The sequence below is a fragment of the Brassica napus genome, chromosome C3 (genome assembly GCF_020379485.1).
Source record: "Brassica napus cultivar Da-Ae chromosome C3, Da-Ae, whole genome shotgun sequence".
Lineage (NCBI taxonomy): Eukaryota > Viridiplantae > Streptophyta > Magnoliopsida > Brassicales > Brassicaceae > Brassica > Brassica napus.
The window spans coordinates 54828264-54853136 of NC_063446.1; the positions used below are offsets into that span (position 1 = coordinate 54828264).

Here is a 24873-nt window from a genome sequence, read left to right on the forward strand (position 1 = left end):
CTATTGGTTGGTGAACCTAAAAGTTCACCCTAGGAGGTGAACCCAAGAATAACTCCAAAAAGAGCGTGTATTGAGGTGTTTCGTGGAATGCAAGCTATCTCTCGGGTGGAATGCAAGCTATCTCTCGGGTCTTTCTTGGCTTTCATGGGCTAAAGAAAATTCTACCAAAATTAATTAGGTTCATTTTCATCGACATAAATATCAGTACGTGACCTGGTCCGTTTCCGCGCTACGCGCGGATTAATTATTTATATTTATCTTTTTAAATTTTATAAAATAATTAATTGTTTCACATAAATAATAATTCTCTTTGACAAAAAATGGTATGTGATAGTTTCTCATCGCATTTTACTTTGTTCTGTTGATGGACTTCATTTGAATAAGCAGAAATTTTTGACATTAACATGATGTTGATCAGTTTAGTTTATTCATTCTTTTAGAGCTATTATTTTAGAAATGTATATTCAGAAAATATATTTTTAGTTTTGTCTCTCAAAATTTTAAAACATAAAATTAGTATTCTTAGTTTTATAAATATTTAGTTTTCGAATATCAAAACTCACGTAAAAAAAATTAAAAGTAATAATTATATTATTATGTTGATAATGATGGTTGTTAAAAATGTCGTTATTGATATATCTACCTTCATTTTAAACGATGATGTCAAAAATTATCGTTGAGTATATGTCAAAAACCATCATTGTTAATGGTTATATGAGAAACCGTCATTTTAACAGTGATATGTTTGAAATTTTTATTGTCAGTGATGATATGTCAGTTTTTTTAAAGCAATCTTGTAATTTTAAATATTTTTTTTGTTTAATTTAAAAATATATTTTGATTATTTGAATTTCCTAATTTTTGTGAATTTTCTAAATTTTTCATTTAACATTTTTATGTATTTTAATTTAATTTTATTTTTTTCTTATTTAATTTAATTTTTGGAATTTTTAATTATCTGATTTTTTTTTTATTTTCTGAATTTTTTTAGTTTTCAAATTTTTATTTAATTTTCTAAATTTTTATTTTATTTATTTTATAATGAAATAATTTTTTTTTTTTTGAAAATCACTGACAGATCATCATTTTTATCTGTACAACATGTCAATTTTTTATTTGATGAACAAATAAGTTAGATTGAAAGTTTTAATGATATAAATGTCAATCTGAAAGTCAAAAGCGCTAGCCAAAAAATTTGAGGGTTTAAATTGTAAATAGGTAATACTTTCAGAGTTTTTTTATGTTTTTTCTTTAGTTAAATGTTCAAATGTCTTATAATAAGTAAACTATAAAATTTTAATAAACTGATTTATAATTAAATTGTTCAGGCTTTAGGTTATCGTTGCCTTTGGTTTCTCCAAGTTTGGTTGTTTACTAACCCCACATGTCTATCTCTTCCCTCTGCCACTGTCAAACTCATATTTTGCATAGGTTTTGCTTCTTATATGGTAAGATTCGATTTTAATCGAAAGCAGATTAAACGTTGTCACCTAGAAGGGTTCGTCTGAATTTCTTAATTGCTGTTCTCCATGAGCAGAAACTTTTGCGGATAAGAAAGCCATCAAATTAGATCCCACATTGGCAAGAGCTAACCTCCGAAAGGGGTATGATATTGTCATCGTCTCTCTGTATTTAATATGATGACACTTTGATGATATATTTAAATTTGGGTTGAAGCGTGATATATCTTCGTACACTATTCTGTATTTGCAGCACTGCTTATATGAAGCTAGAAGAATATACTACTGCTAAAGAATCCCAAGAAAAATGTGCTTCTGTCGCACCAGATGATATCAGTTTAGTTTAAGAAGATGATGGATGAATGCAGTCTTCGCACTACAGGCATTACATCAAACCCATAGGTATCGCTTAAGAAAAAAAGATTTTTATGAAATATGCTCAATAATCTTTTCTGTTCAAAGGAAGAGAAAGATTTGGTTAAACATACGGCACCAAACATATTATAACACAAATTATTAAATGCATAAATTATGTAAAAAGTTCATTAAATAAAATGTTACTGACCAAAAAAAAATCCTGCGTTTTGAAAAAACAAAAACTCAAATAAATACTAAATTACTTCTTTCCACCCACACAATATAGGAAAATATAAAAATACCTTTTCCTATAGAAAAATTTTAGTTAGGCTTATGGCTAGTGTTTGTTACACAACTTACATGACAAACTTAAAGAAGGAAGGTCATACGTAGCATATATTAGGTGGCAAAAGAATCAAGCTAAGTGTTCACACCATTTGATCAAGAGCTCTTCGAAAAAATATTCAAAGAAAAAATGCCATACTTTCTCATTTGCTATGTACTCCTCCAAAATCCCAAATCCAAAGGACACCCCTCCTATTATTGTCATATTTTATGAAAATAGACTTCATGTACAACATGGCAATCTTTTTTAGCGTCCACCAACTCGTTTTCTTATTCCTCTCTAGTGCCAATGTATGACTCTCTTCCTGGTCTCTCTACTGCCAATATAGACTCGCATCTTGGTGGAAACAAAATGCTGCATATTAAGGCCATAAGTATATCGTGCGAGTAATCAGCACAACATAAGCTTAAAGTTAAATCTATTCCCAACAAAGAAAAATCTCAAATGGTAAAAAAAACTGCAACAGAAAATATATATGTAGGAATTAAGAAATTGATCAATATAAATTCTGAATATTTCAGATATATTTACCCTTAAATTAAAAGGTAAAGGGCTCAGTCTAGCAGTACTTGTGAACTTCGGTGAAACGCGCTCGTGACATTTGCCTTGTCCCCCTAAAGGTAATAGACCATTCCTAAAAAAAAAGTAATAGACCATTCCTTTCAGAAACAAAAAAAATCATCACTTGTTTATGTCCTATTTGAATGGCTAATTCTGTAAAGTTGGTAGAAAAACCTTTGGCAAGAGATTGACTCGATATAAAATGTTAGTTCGTGGGAACGACTAATATACAGATGCACAAATAAACTCTTTAGATACTAATGTTCATTGAACAATAGAGCTCCATGCAAACAGTTCAAGGTTTTTCAAGAATATATATACATACAGAGTTACCTTTTGTCTGGCTTTGAGGCCTTTCCACCTCTTCCGATCCATAGCACCTGAACTGACCACATGAAAAAAAGCTTTAATAACAAAAAAATATTCTGCCCGGAGGAAAAAGTGGAATGGGAAGAACCTCTTACTGATCTCAAATGCATTCTTTAATCAGCATTTTGTTTGACACCTTCAAATTCATCATTTTTCTTATAACTACAATGTAGAGGAGTTTCTTCTCTAAGCCTCTGAAAGCGCCATGTCGTTCTTGAACCTCAGCTAGTGTATCCAATATTTATTACATGCATGCACGAAGGCAGAAAAAAACTAACTTGAACCACACGTATTGTCGAAACCTGAATAGCCTGCCCTCTTCCTTACTACATGATTGCTTTCTGAAAAATATGCTCACTGTCTCCAGTTTCAATCAATCTATCCACCCTCTACACACAGGAAAGGATCATCATGGACCCTATACTAATACCAAATTAATAAATTTAAACTGAGAAAAGCAGAGTTTTAAGTCCTTTCTTCTTCATCTGCTAGTTGAGACTAACTATCATTGTCAAGAAGTAACAAAACACCCAAAAATATCTAAAAGTTTATATCATATATCATTACTGGGAACAGTTGAGTTGTTAGACATATAAACTATTCAAAACTTGTAAACACACAACTCTCTATAACTTCTATGTATTCTTGCTGAATGTTATGGCTCAGAGTCTGCAGTGAACAATTTTAAAATATTAGGATAACTTTGTCTGAGGGGTTTGCTTTCAAGAATTTGTATAAATACTTAAAACTTACTTGGAATCAAGAGATTAGAAAAACATCACTTGGTTGCCTAAACTCTCTCGGATGGCTTTCTTATCCAAGTAGAGAAGCTGATGGTATGGATACATGTTTGATCCCATACCGAGCTTAAGTCGAGTCTCACTGGAAATAGCAAGTTGATCACCTATAATAAAACCAATACAACATAAAGAAGGTTAAAGTCAAAGATTAGTATCCATAGATATTTACCAGTAATCACTGATGTTGACACCGAGGTCTGAAGCTCTTCTAATGGTGTATGCATTATCATGTCGTGGAGGATCAAACAAAGGCAACCCACCAACGAATTCCCATGGATCACCAGAGCTTTTTTTTTTTGTTTTCTCAGGTATAGTCTGTTTTGCAACAGCTAATGACCTCAGTCCACGCAGTGCGTACTTATCGATTGCTAAGTGATCTTTCTTCCTTAGATCAGCTCTTGTGTTGTAAAGATCAAGAATCTGAAAATCATCAAAAAAATGTTTTAAAGGTTAAATCATTGAAGAGAAACAATTCTAAAATTTGAAGAGAGGTAAAACAAAATTAGTTCTTAGGTACCTGCTCTGGAACCTCCCTTTGCTTACTCGGTGCCAGTCTCCATTACTCCAGAGTTTGTCCTCACATCACTTTTAACTCCCTAAGCATGAGGAAAGCAATAATAAGAGAATAAGTCTCCAAGTCATAAACTATAGCATTTGTTGTAGCGTCCAGAATTTGGCAAATACCTTTCCAGTTTTTATATCAACAACAGTGGAAACCTGAAGGCGAGGTCGGGCGATTGCTTTTAAGTATTCACATTCCTGCCGATCATACAAATTAGGAGAACAAAAGCAAATTCGTTTAAAGGCAAGACAAATAAGGATAATAGCCATTTTAATAACCCTTATGATAAATTTTATTAGAACTGAGTCTAAGGTTTGGTTTCTCCTTCAAATCTTTATCTTTTCCGATCATGATAAAAAAAAAAGTTAAGGATACTTAGTAATATGCTACTCTGGAAATATGATAAAAGTAACAAATCATTTTATAATTAGTGAACACATCCCCACCAAGTTTAACACAATGAATTAAACACTAACCCCTGAGCTTAAAAAGTTATGAAGCACAATAATTCGAGGCGACCAACTAACTACTTCAGGCTTGACCTGCACTAAAGCAAGTAAACATTCATTAGCTTGAAGCAAACAGAACTTGACCTCCTGGATCTCTTTTAAACAGCAGAGGTGTAAAAATGAAAATTTTGAGGGAAAAAAAGAAACTAAGGATGAATAGAATTACATAGCTAGGACGTAACAGTTCTGCATCTTTGTCATTTGCCCACCAGGAAACATCTGAAAAATAAAAAATAAACGACGTTTGTATTAATCATCATTTTGGCTAGATTCAGATTAGTCAGAATGGAACCTATTGTGTCAACACCTATACGTAATCAATCATCATTTTGGCTAACCTCGAAGATAACGGGCCTTCTGACCTCGAAGCCCCCTTATGGATGGGAATCCAGTTCCTGAATTAGAAACAATAACTGAGAAACCAAAGGAAACCACAACAGAACATCACCACCAAGCATAGACTACAACTGATTTAGTGTTCTAAATTACACAACATATTAGTGTTTCCACTGCATTATCTCCTCTCTCAATCCCTTACAGAAAGAGCTCACACAACCTTATTTTCTCAGTAATGATAAATCTCAGAAAGAACATAACAAAAATCTCTGCCAAGAATCAAATACGTTCAGACAACAAAAAACATCTATTTCCAAAGAGACATCTACACAGAAACATAAACGTACAAAAACATAGGGAAGAAAGAGGAGAATTACCGTACGAATCTTCCAAATCTATTAATAAAGGCCAATTGTAAGTTTAAAGATTATCATTGATCATCAGGAGTGGTTTTAGGTAACGCAAGAAATCATAGGTTGGAGAAGACGAAGTGAAAGAGTTGAAGGGGAGAGAACCGTGAAACTTGACAGGAGATAGTTTTGGGCTGGGAATGGACTCGATTCTATTTTTTACAGAGCCCACTCGAAATACCATTTTTAGTTCAGCTGAGCTGACCTGGCAAAAAAGAACTTCTCTATTGGTTGATTTTTTAATCTGATGTGGCAGTCTCACCATTGAGTATATCTTGCTTTTAGTATTGTGATTCTGATCGAATTAATTATTTCACTTTATATTGCTTTTTACCTGATTATAGTACTTAAGAAAATGATCAGTTTTTTTTGTCAAACATGAAAGTGTAGTACGTGTGTACACACAACCAATACAGGAAAACAAGAACGTGTATTGAGTTATCTCAAGCTATCTCTCGGGTCTTTATCAGCTTCCATGGGAAACAAGATTCCACCAAAAATATTTAGAAGCGCAACAAGAATGGTCCACTCAAATGAAAAGGTATCTGTGTCTCCAACTTCCAATAAGACCGAAACATTATAGAAAGCAAGAGACATACATGGCTCTAGTCTTGACTTGGTTTGGGGGTAGTGTGGAAATATAAGTATATAAAATTACCATAGTTTAAAAAAATATTAAATCGAATTTATCTCATATACATATAATCTATCCAACCATATTTGAACTATAATAAAAAGGTAATATTTTGATAAAAGAAAGAAAAAATGTAATGTTAATTATTCCGCATTAACTTATTTATTTAAAATAAAAATAAAAACTATTTATTTTCTATAAAAACTTGATGAATAGAAAATACATTAGTATTTATTATAATTGGTTATATATACAAACAAACACAAACAAATTCTATGATGAACAAACATCCCGTCTCAACGATGTGGATATAATAAAAAAAAACTAATGTAATTTATCATTTTAAGCTCTTTTTTATACTATTAACAAGATTATACTTATACAAACTAAAATAAATAGCTAAACAATAATAAATATAAAACACTACAAATTGAAAATAAACATTTGCACGGACTCGTGGATCAAGGTCTAGTAAGTATATTATTACTAAGGTACGAGTTGCAGAGGAAGGGTGAAAGCTAGGGAAACAAAAGATCTTTAAATGTTGAAGACAAGAAGAATCTTAGTAAGAGACATGAAGCTTCAGATCAACACTCGAAGTCCTAAAGCAAAGAAATGGCTAACTGATAAGGCTTTACATGAACAAACATTTGAATTACCTTTAAGAAAATCTAGAACAAACACCAGAATATAACAAAACCAAGGGATGAGCTGTGGTTTCAGGTTCTGGTTCATTCTTCAACTATCATGAGCAGGACGATTGAGATCGATTCGCATATCAGCAGCTTTGTGTTTGACCCTGTGTTCTTGGTTCACAAAAGAATGTGATCTCTTGTGACCTCCTAAAGCTTGTCCTGACTTGAACACTCTGAAGCAGAATGGGCACTCGTGACATTTGCCATTCTTGTTTGCACTAATTGCTTTCTTGCTATGAATCTTGCTGTTTGTGTCTACTGCACAAGAATCACTCTCATAACAAGGCAAGACAACCCTTTTGCTTTTGCGCAGCTCATACTTTGATCTTCCCTCCTTGACCGCAAGATCATCACCATTGTTACTAAGACACCCATCAACCGAGATAGCTGAGTCTGACCTCTTTGGACCATTCATGAAGTAATCAGAGTCTGAGCTATATGAATCATAGAGAATAGCCCCATTATCATCACCAACAGAGTTGTTCTCTGATGACTCAGCTACTAGAGAGTTCACCACCAAGGTAAGTCCTCTAGAATCCATAGACATCATCATGAGAGACAAAACAGAGTTCTTATGTTCTTGGTCAATCTCACAAGCAGAAGAAGACGAGCTCCCATTACTAAAAGACTCTGAACTGAACTGCTTCTTGGATCTTTTCCTGGTAGGACCTGAAGAAGTAGTCTCAGTATCAGATTGGCTATCCATCACCAACTTCTCTCCCTCACAGTGACAACAATCCATGTGATTCCAAAGAGCTTTCAAAGAATCAAAAGCTTTACCACATTCTCTGCAACAAAGTTGTTGTTGCTGTTTCATAGCCACCAACCTCTTCTTCTTCTTCTTCTTCTTCTTCTTCTTAGGATTCTTGGCATTATTGTAGCTACTTGAAAGAAGTGAGTAATGGTTGGTGTGAATCCTGATGTGACCTCCAAGTGATTTACCAGAAGGGAACTTCTTGTTACAGAACTTGCACATGTACTCCCTCTCTATCATCTTCTCCATTGATCTTAAGACAAATGATCCAACACCAAACAAGCTGAATATATCAAGAAAAAGAGTTTTCTTTGGTAAACGAAAGCATAAAGATTAGCGAGAAGAACCCATTCTTGTGAGCATGACTGATGAGTTTACCTCAGAAAAATGCTGCACAAAACGACAAAGCTTGATGCTTTCTTAGGGATCAGAGTTTGGGATGTGACAGTTGTTCTCTAGCTAAGTACAAGATCTGACCTTCAAGCTAATAAGAGGAAGCAAAGAGAAAAGTTTTAAAAAATACAATCTATCCTTTGAAGTTTAGAGATTTGTTTCCTTTCTTTTGATTTTGGGGCAAATAAGAAAAAAAAATACTTAAAAAAAAAAGAGAGAAGTGATTTACTTGAAAAGGTCAGCTGCATTTTTGGATCTATTCCTCCTCTCTCTCTCTCAACCAACACAACACACACTCTCTGCTTTCTCTCTCTCTATCTCTTAATTAGGTGTGTGTGTGTGTGTTTTTCAATTTATGCATGGATCTCTTAATTAGGTGTGTGTGTGTGTTTTTCAATTTATGCATGGAAGCAAAAGGGTATGAGAAAAGATACAACAGATTGTTCAAATATATTTGGCCATTCCTCAAATTTTCAAAAAAAAAAACAAATCTTGAAATTGCACAATCCGCTGAAAGTTTTCTATAGTACACTACTAAACTGGAATGAGTAGAAATTCAATTCTGGTAGCGGGTATAACAAACCATGGGGCCAAACAAGACAACAACAATTGGCTCCTTGTCTCTACCACATATTCTCCGATTCTTTTTTTCTCTTCTTTTTTTTTTTTTTTTTGCTCAACAACAACTTCTCGTTAACCAACTGTGAATACAGGATTACAACCTCAAGAGACTTTAAACCCAACATACAACCGATGCGATCTAGTAACGCGTAGGAACACTGAGTCGGATCCTACACTACCCAATCAATTCATAAGTGTATTTTTCACCACAATGAAACGAATTCCTCTCACGACTCGAGAGAAACCGTCTTTTTGACCCCTACTTAGACCAAACGAGACGACAATTCTAAACACTCGATAACAACACAGCTAACAACCAGATTACTAATAGACCCATGACATTGGACTCCTAAAGATTAGAGTGACAGGCCCGGCCCAACATCTCATCACCGCAAGGTGCAAATCTGGTGAGAACCTGCCGCCGTCGAAGTTCAGAATCCGCTCCTTAGCCATGAACCGGGAAAGAACCCGTACTGAAATTCGGGCTTTGACAAGCATACGGTGACCAGACCAGTACCTAAGGTGAATCCATGGCATGAAGTTTCACCGCCGGCGAGACGGGAGGCGTCACCATCCGGCGCTGGGATGTGAACCTCCACCGTGTACCCACTGCAGAGTTCGTCCTCCGGTAGACTCCTCCGGTGAAACAAACCCTCCGACGCGTTTTCCACGAGAACCGAGGACCAGAACCATCTTCACCAGCCGTCGCATCACACCTCCGTTTGGGTCACCGTCACACCGGACTGTAGATCCAAGGTGGAGGAGGTCTCCCACTGAGCCACACGCCGTCGCCGTAAGAGGAGCACCGGAGATCTAAAACAGAAAATCGACTCGTTAGCTCCTCTCAACCCTAAAAGCCGACCTGTCTCACTTCCACCTTCCTGCGACTCACTGCTCTCTCTCTAGTCTCTACTTTTTAATAGGAAATTATAAACATTTGGAGGACCCCATAACCCCAAAAGTCTCTTCCTAGCATTCTGCAAGTTGTTACAAAATGATGTTGCCGGCACACTTGTTTCTTTCCTTGTTTTCCCATGATCCATGAGTCATGACCAAATATCTTGCTGCTCAGTTTGGTTGAAACTTTCAGATCTTTACACTCCTTCGACTTTCTTCTGTTCATCTCCAAGACCAGTCTCTTCTTTCTTTGCACAGTTCTTCCAGACAGAGTTCACCGCATCATAAGGTCAAGCATGAGTCATCTTCCACGTTCAATCTCTCCTCATTGCACCCAGAAAACATATCCATATACCCAGCATTCATCTTGTGCTCATCACACAGTCCACTACCACCTTCTCTGGTATCATCTTCATCATTGTCACTAATACTGCCAACTTCATCCTGATGAAGTGGATGCACTTTCTCATTGAACTTTTCAGTCTCTTGATGAAGAGGAGAATCGACAGCAAAGTCTTCTTCTTCACCGTCTTCTTCGACATATTGAGCACCCAAAGGTCCTCCTCCAGAACCTCCATGCCATTCATCATCATCACTATCAATGTCCAATATCAAAGACCTATTCTGAACGGCCCTTCTTCTAGGAACAAAAACGTTAAAGTAGTAGCTAACAATCTCGTGCTTGGTTCGAGATAAAAACACAGCTTCCAAGTGCTTCCAAAAGTTCTGACCTAACGTCACTGGATAGGAATAAACAATCTCATGAAAGAGTAGTGCATCTTCATCGCACCACCTCTGTGCAACTTCTTCTCCCATATCACAGAAGCCCATGTCTCTGAATTTCTCAGATCCAAGCACCTTAACCATGTCTTCTCTAGATTCTTTAACATGCTGGCGCACACACCTTATAGAACCCATGTCCTGGCAGACATAGAACTCTCAACCTTTCCCTACAATGTTGTCATCCATATGTGCCGGCATGGGAATAACACATGTACCAGTGCCTAGAGGTTCTAGGTTCCCATTTAGACTACCTTCCCATTCATGAATCATGGCTTGATGATCTGGTCCAATGGGCACTTGCTTTCTAGCAGGTTGATCCAAGAGGAAAGAATAGAAAGTCTCAACAGGAGCAAACGTTCTTGGAGAGTGAGTTGCATCTTCTCTGTGGCAATCTTCCATAACCGGATCAATACAACCTTCCACGTCAAGACCCAGGTAAGCAAAACTGGACTCTTCATCAAAGGTTTCACCTCCTTGGGGTTTCAAAAGATCTCCCTCATCCACTATTGTCGACAAAACCCATTCAAAAGAAAATTTTCAATCACATAGAAGACTTTGGTCCTGTAACAAACAACAAAAAAAAAAAATTCACAAGCTATGGTTACCCGTGGCAAGAGTACTCTGCGAAGACTCTTCAAACTGCATAGACTTGTCGTTAAAGCCAAGCTGTCTAGAGTGTTTAAATGGGAGCTCATGAAACTTGTTGTCATCTAAAGGGCGTTTGAATCCCATTTCCAACCTACATAGTACACGAGAGAACAACTCGAATCCTTAGAAATAAACGGTAAGAATCTCCTCACAGTTGTGAAGCAAATGCATGCATGCAAGAGACCTTATAACAAAAACCGTATGTAAGATACCTAACTGTATAAGTTCCTATAAGGACAGACATCCTACTTAAATTGACATGCAACACAACAATGAACCAGTACAATAACAAAAACTTACAGAATTAGTAATGCTAAAAGCAAAACAGTACAGATAAGAACAAATGGTGTGTATTATTTACCTCTGTACAGGGAGATAAGCTCAGATAATGTTTTCAAGCCAACTTCACCAAACAAGAACGTTCACCAGAAGACTCAGAGGCTTAAGCTAGAAAAAGAAAACCCTAACCCTAGATTCCGGCCTACCCAAAAAAATTAACCAAATCAAGAGAGGAATAGATAAGAATTGACCAAATACATACAAATCAAGAGAAAGCCCTGTGATAGATCGGAAAAAAATAACCCCTAGATCTCAATCAGGGACGAAAAATGGAAATTAACATCAAATTTAGAAAAGGGATATTGATGAAAATTGATTAAATAGCAAAAGAAATTGATCGATCGACGTGTGAGGAGATCGACAACCCTAACCCTAGATCTTTCTTAACAGATGAAATATATAATGATTGGTATCAATCGAAAGAGGGAAACGTCAATTAGACGAATCTACAGATCAATTGGAAAAATATATAAATTGCAGTAAAACGAAATCAAAATATTGATTACGTAGAAAAAATTGGGGGAAGAACACGAAAGAAGATAAAAGGTGGATGCGGTTCGTGCTATTAATCGGCTTGACCCCTTAAAAATCCCTGAATGTCAGCTGAGTCATCACTTCTGGTGGCCCCAAATGTGATAATCCAATCTCTATTAGACACTCTGATAAACAGAAAAAATAATAATTTTTCTTTAATTCGAAAAATACGGAAATGACATAAAACCCTGGGAATAGTTGAAGTATTTACAAGTTGTACCAGGGTATAATCCATCCGCCCGACCCAACCCGTTTGTATGGGCAAATCAATTGAACCGAATCGTCTAACCGTATAACCATACTAACCAACCGAACCAGTCCCTCAAAACCAAACCAAAGCTGTCGGTTTTAGCAAACCCTCTCAATGTATTTCGAGATCCAATTTGTCGAAATTTTAAAACTCATTTCTCTCCTCTTCTTCTTTCTTTCCTCACGAGCGAAAAGAAGAACCCTAGCTTCCAAAATCGAGCTTGATTCGGTGAGAATCGAGATAGAATCCGGTGAAATCTTCCGATTGCGATGGTGGTCGAAACGCGACGGGGTAAGAGGAAGGAGAATCCAACGGAGGAAGAGGCTACGAGAGTGAAGTTTGCAAAGACGGGCTCCAGAGAAAATGTGGAGAAGACGACGACGGAGGAGAGTGAAACGAGGGCGGTGAAGGTTGTGGAATCGACGGCAAAGACGATGGATGAATCGACGGCAAAGATGACGGATGTCTCGATGGAGAAGACGAAGACGACGGAGAAGACGAGAAAGGACTTGTCTGAGAATATGGCGGAGATGACGGAGCCGTTTAATGTGGTTGCAGAAGCTGCTCCGACGACACTAAACAAAGGTCCTGGAGATGAAGAGAATGAGGAAACCGCTTCTGGAGATGAAGAGAATGAGGAAACCGCTTCTGGAGATGAAGTGAATGAGAAAACCGCTTCTGGAGATGAAGTGAATGAGGGTTCTGAAGAAGAACAAGAAAAACCAGATGGAGAGAAGAAGAGTTCTAACGAGGACCATGAAGATTCTGAAGAAGAACCTCTAGATGGAGAGAACGAAGTGAATGCACGTTCGGAAGAAGAACAAGCAAATGGAGAAGGAGAAGAGGAAGCAAACGAAAATGAGAATCCACTTGAACCTCAGGTAACAAATTATCAATGAGTTTGAATTGAAGTCGTAACATATGATTAGGGAGAGGTAGTAAATCGAGTGGGTTAATGTTAGTAATACTAGAAGAACTATTGGAAAAACTGTCAGTTTTGGTATTACTTTGGTATGCGTTAGTATAACTTGAGTATAACTTGGATATAACTTGGATATAACTTGCAGGATTTGGATGGAAATGAGGCACTCGAGGCAATCAAACCAACCATAATGTTCTTCAAGCCATCTGAGTACAAAAAAAAAAAAAGGCTAGGGACGAGGTGCATGATAGCTAGTGCGATTAAGACGCTAAGCAATCTGAAACCGAAGCTGTCTAACGCGGAGTAGAACTGGTTCACGGAGCATCCTCAATTCAGACACATTTTCCACATGAAAAGCGAGAACAACCACAGGGTTCAGGGTATGTGGATGTTGTTGCTGCGTACTACCGGTTGCGAGAGGCGGAGAGAAGTGTGGTTCATTGTGAATGGCGTTGCCATCCGTTATGGGCTGAGGGAACACAGTTTGATATCTGGGCTATTCTGCCACAACTATCCTCTCGGCTACAAAAAGCTTGGTGGGACGAAGTTCGTTGATCGACATTTCAAGTAATAAGAACTTAGAAGGTTGGAGGATGTTAAGAAGAAGCTCGTGAAAATGGGACCCCACAACGACAGACTGAAGATGGCGGTTCTATTCTTCTTAGCTTCTGTTGTTTGCGCGCAAACGAAGGTTGGACACAAGGCTAATCATGTGTTGGAGGTGTTCCAGAGAGAAGTGGATGATCTTGACTTGTGTAAGTTTTTTCCATGGGGGAGATTCTCTTATGATTATATGCTGAAGGAGATCTCTCACACAATGAAGCATTTTGGAGGGGTGGTGAAGGAGAATACATTATGGCCGCTGTCGGGTTTCTATGTTCCACTAGAGGTATGCAAAATCCCATTAATGACTTGCTATTGTTATTTACTGATGGTATTTTATAAATGTTGTGTTTAACAGCTTCTTGCATTCGAGGCAATTCCTAAGCTAGGATTGGCGTTCAGAGAACCTGTTGAAGAAGCTGATGTCAACTGCCCGAGGATGTGCAAGTTCTCATTCAAACGAAATAGAATGACAGGGGTGTCACTTTCGGCGATAAACAAGGAATTGTCTAACACAACCGTAAGTTTACCTGTGAACTAAAGCAGAACTAGAGTAATATTGTAGTAGAACTAGAGTAATACTGTGGTAGGATTAAAGTAAAACTATGGTAGAACTAGGGTAGAACTAGTTAGGGACCTATGGTAGAACTAAGGTAAGACTAGATAGGGAACTCTGGTAGAACTAAGGTAGGACTAGATATGGAACTATGGTTGAACTAAGGTAGGACTAGGAACGGAACAATGGTCTCACTAAGGTAGGCGTGTGTTGCTAAGATTCAAAATTAATTGTGTTTGTAACAGGATATCGACAGCATCATCCCCACCAGAACTCCACAAGAAGAAAGGCTCTTGGATGACATTTTGGAAGATGAAGACGATGTTGATGAATCTGATATAGCTGTGGAGAGTTGGGAGAAGTGTCTGGATGCAGGCTATAAGGTCTTTTTTCAAGACATGCACGGCGAGGATGTAGCTGCGCGCCAAAAACAGGCAGAAGCGAGTGAAGCTGCAGCAGGGGATGGAATAGAACAGGTGAGCAGTCGATTCAACTGCACTACAAGAAAACAGGGGGATTCTGATGGCCGAAATCGTCGAAAATTCGTCGGAATAGACCGATTCCGACGAATTTCTGACGAACCCGTCCGTCGGTATCGTTTCGTCGGAAAAAAAAAATTCGTCGGAATTTCGTCAGAACTTCCGACAACTTTCTGACGAATACCGAGAAACGTCATTCTGACGAACTTCCGACGATATTACGATGCGGATACACGAGACCAGAGTTCATCGAAAAAATTACGTACCGACGGAGAACGTTCCTCGGACACTTCCGACGTAGAGTGTTCCTCGGTGCATTCCGACGAACCTCGTTCGTCGGAATTTACCGACGGACAGTGGTCGTCGGAATATACCGACGACCGTTGTCCGTCGGTAAATTCCGACGAACGAGGTTCGTCGGTAAATTCCGACGGATATATGTCCGTCGGTATATTCCGACGACCACTGTCCGTCGGTATATACCCATTTTTTTTTCAAATTAATTTTGCATTTTTATATATTTTTTGATATTAATAAATTTAAAAAATCAGAAATTTAAAACTAATAATATTATAAAATTTAAATTCATAAAAACCGAAATAGGAAAAAAACATTCATAAAGTTTAAAATTCATACAAACCGAAATAAAAAAAAAAACATTCCGAAAGTTTTAAAAAGCCGAAATAAACTAAGATGAACTCGAAGACATCAAACGATCTAGCTTCTGCATAATCTCGGTGTTGAACTTCTTCTGGGATGCCAAATCAGCAAGGATAGTGGCATTCTCCGAACGGATAGTGGCATCTAGCCGATAAATGGGAAAAGGGGCCGTACCGTTCTCATCAACGTGAAGTTCAGAACGATCACAAATATCGACTAAATCCAACCTTGACTTCAAATTATCCTTCGTTTTACCTTGGATGTTAAGGACTGTGTTCATCAGATTATCGAAGAAGTTCTTCTCAATATGCATGACATCTAAATTATGCCGCAATAGATGACTCTCCCAATATGGCAGATCCCAGAAAATACTCTTTTTGTGCCAGTTATGTAGCTCTCCAACCGCATTGACTCGAATGTTTTCATGTCCACCTACATCTGGCGTCCTTTCTGCATCAAAATACCTAAACTGCTTCAACAAATCTTTCCCACTAACTTCCTCAGGTGGACCATCAAACACCTGCTTGTTCTTCGTAAACAAAGTCTTACTCCTGCGGTATGGATGATCAGGTGGTAGAAATCGTCTGTGATAGTCAAACCAACACGTTTTCCTTCCGTTCTTTAGTTGGAAAGCATCTGTGTCATCTTGACATTATGGACATGATAGCTTCCCATGTGTTGTCCATCCAGATAACATACCATATGCTGGAAAGTCACTTATTGTCCACATAAGTACTGCCCGCATCTGAAAGTTTTCTTTGCGCGAAACATCGTATGTCTCAAAACCATGCGCCCATAGTTGTTGCAACTCATATATTAGTGGTTGAAGAAACACATCTAGTGATCTTTTAGGATGATCTGGCCCGGGGACGAGAATTGAGAGAAACAAAAACTCTCGTCGCATGCACAAGCTCGGCCGTAAGTTGTACGGTGTCACAATAACTGGCCATAGAGAATACTGTCTTCCATGCTATCCAAATGGGCTGAAACCATCAGTAGATAATCCAAGATAAACATTTCTTCTCTCTTCCGCAAATTCTGGATATGTTGACTGGAAATGTTTCCAAGCCTTTGCATCTGAAGGATGTCTAATCTCACCATTTGTGGAATGCTCTGCATGCCATCTCATTGCTTTTGCTGTGCGCTCACACTGATACAACCTCTTCAATCTTTCCGTCAAAGGCAAATACCACATTCTTTTGAATGGGATCGGAACTCTTCCCCTCGTCTCCTGATAACGAGGTTTCCCACAAAATTTGCATACATTCCGTGTCTCATCCGCTCTCCAGTAGATCATGCAGTTGTCAATACATACATCTATCACTTCATACGGTAGTTGAAGACCTGCAACAAGTTTCTGAACCTCGTAGTATGAACCCGGTGCAAGGTTATCCTCAGGTAGAATACCTTTGACAAAATCAGTAATCGCATCCATACATTCTTCAGCCAAATTATAGTCTGTCTTAATACCCATTAATCTAGTTGCAGATGATAAGACTGAATGACCATCTCTACAATTTTGATACAAAGGTTGTTTTCCTGCATCCAACATGTCAAAAAATCTCCTAGACTCGGGGTTTGGTTCTTCCCCTCTATAATGATCATGTACCATCTGCTCAGTACCTACACCATAATCTATATCCGTTCTAGATTCTTCTAACCTAATATCAGGCTGAGGTTCACTAACAGGCTGAGGTTCGCTAGTACTACCATATTCATAACCAGTTTCCCCATGAAGGTACCAAACTTTATAATTACGTGAAAACCCTTTTATATACAAATGAGTCCAAACATCAAATTCTTTTATAACCTTATTATTATTGCAAGAAGAGCAGGGACATCTTAACATACCACTTTTTGCATCCGATTGCTGTTGAACAAGCCTCATGAATTCTCCAATCCCTTGAACGTATTCTTCCGTAAGCAAATTGGTGTTCGGATCCAAATGAGGTTTATCCATCCACGAACGATAATAAACTTCTGAAGACATGATTTTCACGGAATTGTTATGACTAAAGAGAATGAAGAGAGAATGAAGTGTGAATGAGTTGAATGAGGAGGGGTTGTATTTATAGGAAATTTCTTACGGACCTCCGACGACTTTCCGACAAAATTCCGACGGATGTAAAGCAGTCCGTCGGTATTCCGTCGGAATTATCCAATCTCAAACGGCTATACAACGGCCATATATATTTGTCGGCAACGGTCACATGGTTCGTCGGAATTCCGTCGGAAAATACCGATGGAATTCCGACGACTTTGCTGTTAATCGGAATGTCGTCGGAAATTCGTCGGAATATACCGACGAACTTCCGACGACTACAACGGTTACATTTTTTATCGGAATGTCGTCGAAAAGTCGTCGGAAATATCCGACGAACCATATTTCGTCGGAATTCCGTCGGAAATGGCCGACGGAATTCCGACGACTTAATTTTTTTGGATTTGGTCGGAAATTTGTCAGTATTCCGTCACAAATTTCCGATGATCTTGGTGTCCGTCGGAACCTCCGTCGGAATTCGGTGTGTTTTCTTGTAGTGCTGGGAGATGTTATGAAGTTGCTGAAAAGAACGATGAGACTGATGAGGGCAGTTGACAAGAAGGTTGACCAATTGGATGGGAGATTGGCCCCGTTTGAGGAGTTTGTGAAGGAGGCACAAGCTAAAGCAGCAGAAGAAGAAGCACCAGCACAAGAGAAAGCAAAGAAACAGAAACGTAGGAAGAAGTGAAGTAGAGATGCCTCACTTGCTTGGTGTGTTAGAACTTTGTTTTATGTTTTTTATGAAGTAGACAAACGATGTCTTTTGATGTGTTTCTTGTTTGTGATGTGGATTTAGAACTTTTAACTATGTTATGACTATATATGCGATCTTTGTTGTGGATGCTTTTACTTTTATTGTGTAGGTCGAGTGAGAGTCTAGGAGAGTACCAATTGATAAAGTCTAGGAAATTAGTTTAAGAGAGTACCTATTGATAATGTCTAGGAAATTAGTTTATTAGAATAATGGTTGATGATGAAAGTCTAAACATAGAGTACCAATTGGTACTAATTGATAAACATAAGAGTGCTTAGCATAACATAAGTTTGGGCTCCATAACATAAGATTGAACACATAAACTTACACAAGTTTTAACAAGAGTCCTCTCTTAACAAACAAAGACTTGTATTAACCGAAATAAGAAAAATAGATAGGTACGAAAGACAAAGTTTTTAGCACATTAACTCAGAACTTGCGAGGTCGAGAATCTCATGGACGGGAGGTCGAGGTAATGAGCCTCTTAAGCTTAGCAATCTCTTCTGCCAACTCTTTCACCTCCCCCCTTAGGCGATCCACTTCTTGCTGAACACCAAAAGCCCATGGCTGACGAAAGTGCAACCCATCGTCCTGCACAGTTTCAACCAGAGTGGAAGTCAGTTTCACCGTAACACAGTTTCACCCATAGGATAACTCAGTTTCACCCAGAGATACCCAGAGTATAACACAGTTTCACCCAGAGATATCCAGAGTATAACACAGTTTCACCTAGAGTATAACACAGTTTTACAACGAAGACAAAGATAAGTGGAAATTACCTCATAAATCTTACAGGTGAAGTACCTACTCCCAGGCAAGGTATCAAAATCTGATTTGTACTTCGGAGCTGGAGAAACATTTGTCATTATTTCACCACCGCATGGGCAACAGGTAGGAATTCCATATTGGACATCGGCAACGAACCCTAACATGTCGTAGTGTTTCTTCAGCTTCTTCATCTCCGTCATCTCTTCATACGGGTGAGTCATGTTTAGTAAAAGGGAAAGAGTAAAACCGTGGATCTTCAGAGAATATAGAAAGAGAATGGATAAAGAGAGAGTGTATGAATGGTGAGAGAGATTAGAAAGAGAGAGTGGTGGGGAAGTGAAAAAGTGTCTAGGAAAAGATAGGAAAAGACGAGACTCAGATAAAAGAGCAGAGGGAATCTACTTTTTCACACAAATAATTGAAAATTTTGGCTTTTTTCGTTTAGGCGCGAAATTTTTTTTTATTCTCCCTCCGAAATATTTGCTCTTAGTTATACTGAAGTTTCTGGTTTTACCAATTTTCTTCATAGTTCTACTTTTCGTGATTTCAACATTTTTAAGTTTTACGTATAATTTTAATTTCTAAAGAAAGTTTTACTTGTCATTTTTCTGCATTACCATGTAAGCATAAATAATTAGTGCAATAATATATTTTAAATCATGAAAACTATAGAATACTTCTTTATAAGCTGATCTTATTAACAAAGTACTCTTGGAAAGACTATATATGATGATATATTTTTCATAAAACAATGAGTTGTTGTATTATGAGGTTTGTAAATATTTGTTATCTTCACTACTGTATTTTGAGAAGCAGTATCTGCTATATAATTTTTGGTGACCGTGTTTCTGTATTAAGACTTATGTAGTTGGGATTTTTCGGATTATGCCGATTTCTATCATAGTTACACCTTGTTATACTAGTTTTCCGCGGTTTTCCAATATATCTCTTTAACATAGGTTCCAAAACACTTAAACATAACTGCCAAAACGCTTAAACAGAGGTTGTAAAACAAACACTTAAACTTAGATAATACATGGTAAGATCGCTTAAACATAGAATTCTTCAAACTTTCTAACAATTTCCTCTTCATTTTGTATCTTCTCCAAATTGCTTCTCAGTTCTGCAATTGTTTCGTTTAACTGCGCAATCACTCTACTCTTCTCTCGGATCTCATCTCGGGCTTCAATCAAAGCTCTTTTTTGCCATAATGTCCCGTTCTCTTCATCAAACCATGAGAAGAACTTGCATCCATTTTTCTCCTGCCATAATTTCAAATGTAAAGCTATTTTCCCATTAGAATCGGTAGTTCTATAATCAGATGGGATACCTTAAAACGCTGACAGCCATAAAATCGCCCCCCTGGGTTCTTCTCTATCCAAGCTTGGGTTATGGCTGCCTCTAAGCCACATAAACACAATTTCCGACCAGATTTGAGCCTTCTCCTTGACGATCCGGAACCATCTCCTTGCATCTTCGGTATTTTGTACTGAGAAGGGGAACAGTCGAGAGTTGAGAGAGAGAGAGAGGAGACAGAGAGAGAGAGGGAGAGAGAGAGGGAGAGAGAGAGAGAGAGAGAGAGAGAGAGAGAGAGGAGAAAATTCAAGTCTATAAAGGAGAAAATTCGAGTCTATGCCACAAAATATATACTTAGTTTTACCAATGTTTTCAAAAGCAACATACCAAAAGCAACATACCAAAAGCCAAAACAACACAACAGCAATAAAATCCAAACAAGAAGATCTAGTTTGATTCACTGGGATTACTACTACGCATTCCAAACAATAGCCAACTGAAACCGAAATTTTGCCTTGGTCGCTTTATGTTTTGTGTCCTTTTACGTCGTTCCCCAACAGATGGATTCCTCTTATTCTTTTTTCTTCCTTTCCTCTTGAGGCGATCCGGAGGTATGATCTGAAGCTCTTTGATGTGATCTGGTACATTCCAATCACACCTGTCCAGCACAGAATAAATGGTCTTGTAATAAGCCAATGCCCAAAGTTCTGTCCAGTAATATTTCGAGCACAATTCATGATACTCTATCTTGACTTCACGTCGACGACCAGGAGCGGCTTCAACCTCAAGGAAATATAAGTAAGCAGCAAGTCCGTGCAGACAAGGATACTTTTCATAATCATACACCTTGCAGCTACAACTCTTCTCTATCAAGTTCACAACATAATTCTTCCCATTTTCAGTGTCGGTTACCTCGTACTCAAGCTCATAACTATTAAGCTCACGCACTGGTGTTTTCTCAGCTGTGCTCCATAGGTTATGCAAGTGAATCTCGACAAGAGGAACCAGTTTGGTATCAATCGACCCAGCCACAGAGTCCTTCCGATGTTCATTAAACCAGTATGAAAACTTTTTGATGATTGTATCCAACAATGGTATTAAAGCATACCGCCTGGCGTCCCTAAACACGCTGTTCATTGACTCCACACTGTTGCTAGTGTCCAAGTTGTATCTCACACCTGGGAAATAAACCTGAGCCCATGTGCTTTTATCAGTATGCTCCTCCAAATACTTGTACGCTGGAGGAAATCTCACCTTAAAAGATGCGTAAGCAGACTCGAACTCAGCCACCGTGTAACACCTAGCCAACTCCATAAATCTCCATGCCATTATGGCTTTGGTTGTGTTACAAGCATGCCCTCTCACATTTTGAGACAAATGCCATATACAATGGCCATGGTGAGATTGTGGAAACACATTAGCTACAGACGCGATTAGGCTCAAGTTTCTATCACTCATAAATACTAATTCAAAAGAGTCTGGTATAGCAGTTTTGAGCATCTTGAAAAACCATGTCCAACTAGCATTATTCTCACCGTCGAGTACACCAAACGCAAGCGGATAATGGTGACGATTAGGATCTTGAGCTTTAGCAAATACTAGTACACCACCATATCCATTCTTCAGAAATGTGGCATCGACAACTATCACCTTCCTCATGGCTGCAAAACCTTCAATACAAGTTCCCAGAGTTATGAAGAGGTACTTGAACTTATTTGCCTCATCCAACTTCACCCCTGTTTTTGTTCCCGGATTGACCTGCTCTAACATATACAAGTAGCTATATAGCATCTTGTAGCTCTCTTCCGAACCACCACGCAACTCAGAAATAGCTAGATTTTTCCCCCTAAAGGCTGTGGAGTAGGATATTGTTACACCAAGTTTTAACTTTATAAGATCCATGATATCTTTCGGAACAGGAGTACTTAGTTTTCCAGGATATTCCTCATTCAGAAAAGTTGCAACTAATTCTGCTGAGCCTTTCCTCTTGATGTTGCTGCTTTTACTTTGATTAGCCCGAGAGCATGTATGCACACCTGTGTACCTCCTAACTGAAAAAATTTCAGTCTTTGAACAGGTTGCTTCACAACATTTTAACACCAATCGTCTCCGGTCTGACTTTTTGATAACATAACGAAAGCATTCACCAAATGCAGCTCTATCGACCACCTCTTGACGTGCTTTCTTACTTGGAAACCCTGAAGCTTATACAGACCCAAACCATCTTCCCAATCCTCTATAACCTGACTAGATTTTTTTATAGGTGGCTGCTCAACATACTTATCTGCACCCATACCCGTCTCACCTGCGGTGTTCGTCTCTGCTGCGGTGTCCGTCTTAGCTGCTGTGTCCGTTTCAGCTGCTGTGTCCGTTTCAGCTGCGGTGTCTGTCTCTGCTGCAGTGTATGTTTCTGCTGCAGTGTCTGTCTCCGCTGCAGTGTCTGTCCCAGCTGCGGTGTCCGTATCCATAAAATCATTCTCTGCATCTATCGGCTCCTTCTGTTGATTTGCTTGACCATTTTCTACATACAGAGTTATGGCCTTTGGTCCGATTTCATCATAAACATCATCATTTCCCTGCAACACTTCGTAGTTCATACCAAACGAACTTATGCCCACTCTCGACACCTTCTCTAACTGATCTGATCTTCTCGTCTCCTCCACTAACAAAAGAGATCTACGGTTGTCTTTATCAACGGTTGTTAGGAAACCAAACAGATCATCATCATCACGAATAATTTGCTGTTCTTCAGATCCATACATCATCGGCATGCACTTCAATGCCAGTTTTACCTTACTTTCATCCAACGCAAGCTTTTTATACAACTTTTCTTCTAGCATTGCAAACTTATATCCTCCACTGTTGTCTTCAAGGTTACACAAGAGATCCCCCCTTTGAATTTGAAATAGACGCTCACATATTTCATCATTGTATCCTGCTAGAACAAAATAAAAAAGTTTTAGTTATACCCGTAGTTCTTAGTTCTACCGACTTGTCAACAGTTTACCAAGTTTTACCTACTCTACAACAATTATCAGTTCTACTTGTTATACCTAGTTATACAAAGTAATGCTTAATGCTTAAATAAGAACTCAAATGTTTGTACGATTGATTGATCGGAGAGATCTCTCTGCAAAGCTACTCACAATTAAGACAATTCACGCACCCCAATGCATAACAATTTCATATATAAATCAACCAAATCATCCCAGAATCAATGCTATTTCAACACTTTCAATTACAAACCCTAAATCAAATTTTTATCTTTCAGCTCGCTAAGGAGAAAATAACTAACCTGCATTACGACCTATCTGAAATAATGCTAGTCGGTGGAAACGTTGCGGTCCGACGGCGTCGCCGGAGTAGCTATCGTCGTCGAGAACAGAGTTGCTGTGAGGGAGCTGCGAACCAAAGACAATAACGAGCTTCTCGGGTGGGAGCTGTAGAGGAGCTTTCCTCCTCGAGCTGCGGGATTTTATTTTCTTTTAATTTTAAATTTTCTTTTTCCAGAAATCCAATTGAATTGATTCGGTTTCAATTGAATTGAATTAATGACAAACCCGTCGACCGGACCGAAACCCACACAAAACCCGGACCGAAACCCACACCAAACCCAGACCGAAATCCCCCCCAAATTTGAATTTTCTTTTTATTTTTATTTTTTATTTTTTTCCACCTTCCAAGAATATTTCCGTCATTTCACGTCCACTTAATGAAAAAGGGGCATAGGCGATTATGGAGCCCATAGGAGATTCTGCTTTGTGCGGTTGGAGGCACCAAAGGTGATGACTCATGTCAGCTGGACCTCATAATTTAAGACCAGCACACTTTTCTAGCTAGTCCTTACTTTTTTTTTGTTCAAAAGCTAGTCCTTACTACTTTCTAAATTTTACACTTCATTGCTTATTTCCTCATTTCTTACGATTAAACCCAAACTGCAGAACATAAAAGCACAAAATTTTGTTATCTCTTAGAGATGATTCTAGTATTCTACCATAGTTCTTATCATGCTAACCATATCAATTTAGAGAAATTTTATTTTGTATCCTTGCTCAGCTTCAGATATTACAACTTACAACAAGATATTACAGCTCAGTACAATATATTATATAGGAAGTACATAGTTTCTCTAAGTTGACCCATTTCTTCATGGCACATTAGCATGTCCTTGAGCCATGAATCGAGCGGCTTACCAATAGAGTAAATACCCTTTTTTGGCGGCAATAGAGTAGATACATTGTCTTAGTAAACATGCAAGTGGTGCATTCCATTATATATAATGTCTCAACAGATTGTCATATACCTTTTTTTGGTGCATGTTCTTTTCATAACTGCCGGGAGCAGCGGTAGCGGCAAACAAATAACACTTCGACGGAAACAAAATGAGCCATCTTGAAAGAAAATTTAATTATCGTGGCTTGCCGGCGTTGCCGCAGCGACTGTAAAAGGGGATGCGTCTGCCTCTGTTAATTCCAGCGTCCCAAAGCATGTCTAATCTAAAGCTTGAAATGATCGCTGCGTCCAAACTCTGGAAAT

The 24873-nt window shown here is 38.3% G+C and overlaps 3 protein-coding genes and 1 pseudogene across 3 annotated transcripts; 1 reads left to right on the plus strand and 3 right to left on the minus strand.

The window, feature by feature from the left end:
* Positions 1 to 6861: 6861 nt before the first annotated feature.
* On the minus strand, positions 6862 to 8819 carry LOC111210381 (zinc finger protein ZAT9-like). Its single transcript, XM_022710714.2, has 2 exons — positions 8172 to 8819; positions 6862 to 8076 (listed from the first exon to the last, which is right to left on the minus strand). Exon 2 carries the CDS (start codon positions 8040 to 8042, stop codon positions 7083 to 7085), a length of 960 nt encoding a protein of 319 aa, XP_022566435.2. The 5' UTR covers positions 8043 to 8076; positions 8172 to 8819; the 3' UTR covers positions 6862 to 7082.
* Positions 8820 to 9028: 209 nt separating this feature from the next.
* LOC125583600 lies at positions 9029 to 12418 on the minus strand (annotated as a pseudogene).
* A 109-nt stretch (positions 12419 to 12527) lies between these two features.
* On the plus strand, positions 12528 to 13487 carry LOC106384515 (glutamic acid-rich protein-like). Its single transcript, XM_013824467.2, has 2 exons — positions 12528 to 13139; positions 13326 to 13487. The coding sequence occupies exons 1-2, from the start codon at positions 12528 to 12530 to the stop codon at positions 13485 to 13487; spliced, it is 774 nt and encodes a 257-aa protein (XP_013679921.2).
* A 4626-nt stretch (positions 13488 to 18113) lies between these two features.
* Positions 18114 to 20338, minus strand: LOC125583601. The gene is made up of 2 exons (XM_048750799.1): positions 19053 to 20338; positions 18114 to 18864 (listed from the first exon to the last, which is right to left on the minus strand). The coding sequence occupies exons 1-2, from the start codon at positions 19260 to 19262 to the stop codon at positions 18727 to 18729; spliced, it is 348 nt and encodes a 115-aa protein (XP_048606756.1). The 5' UTR covers positions 19263 to 20338; the 3' UTR covers positions 18114 to 18726.
* Between the last annotated feature and the right edge of the window lie 4535 nt (positions 20339 to 24873).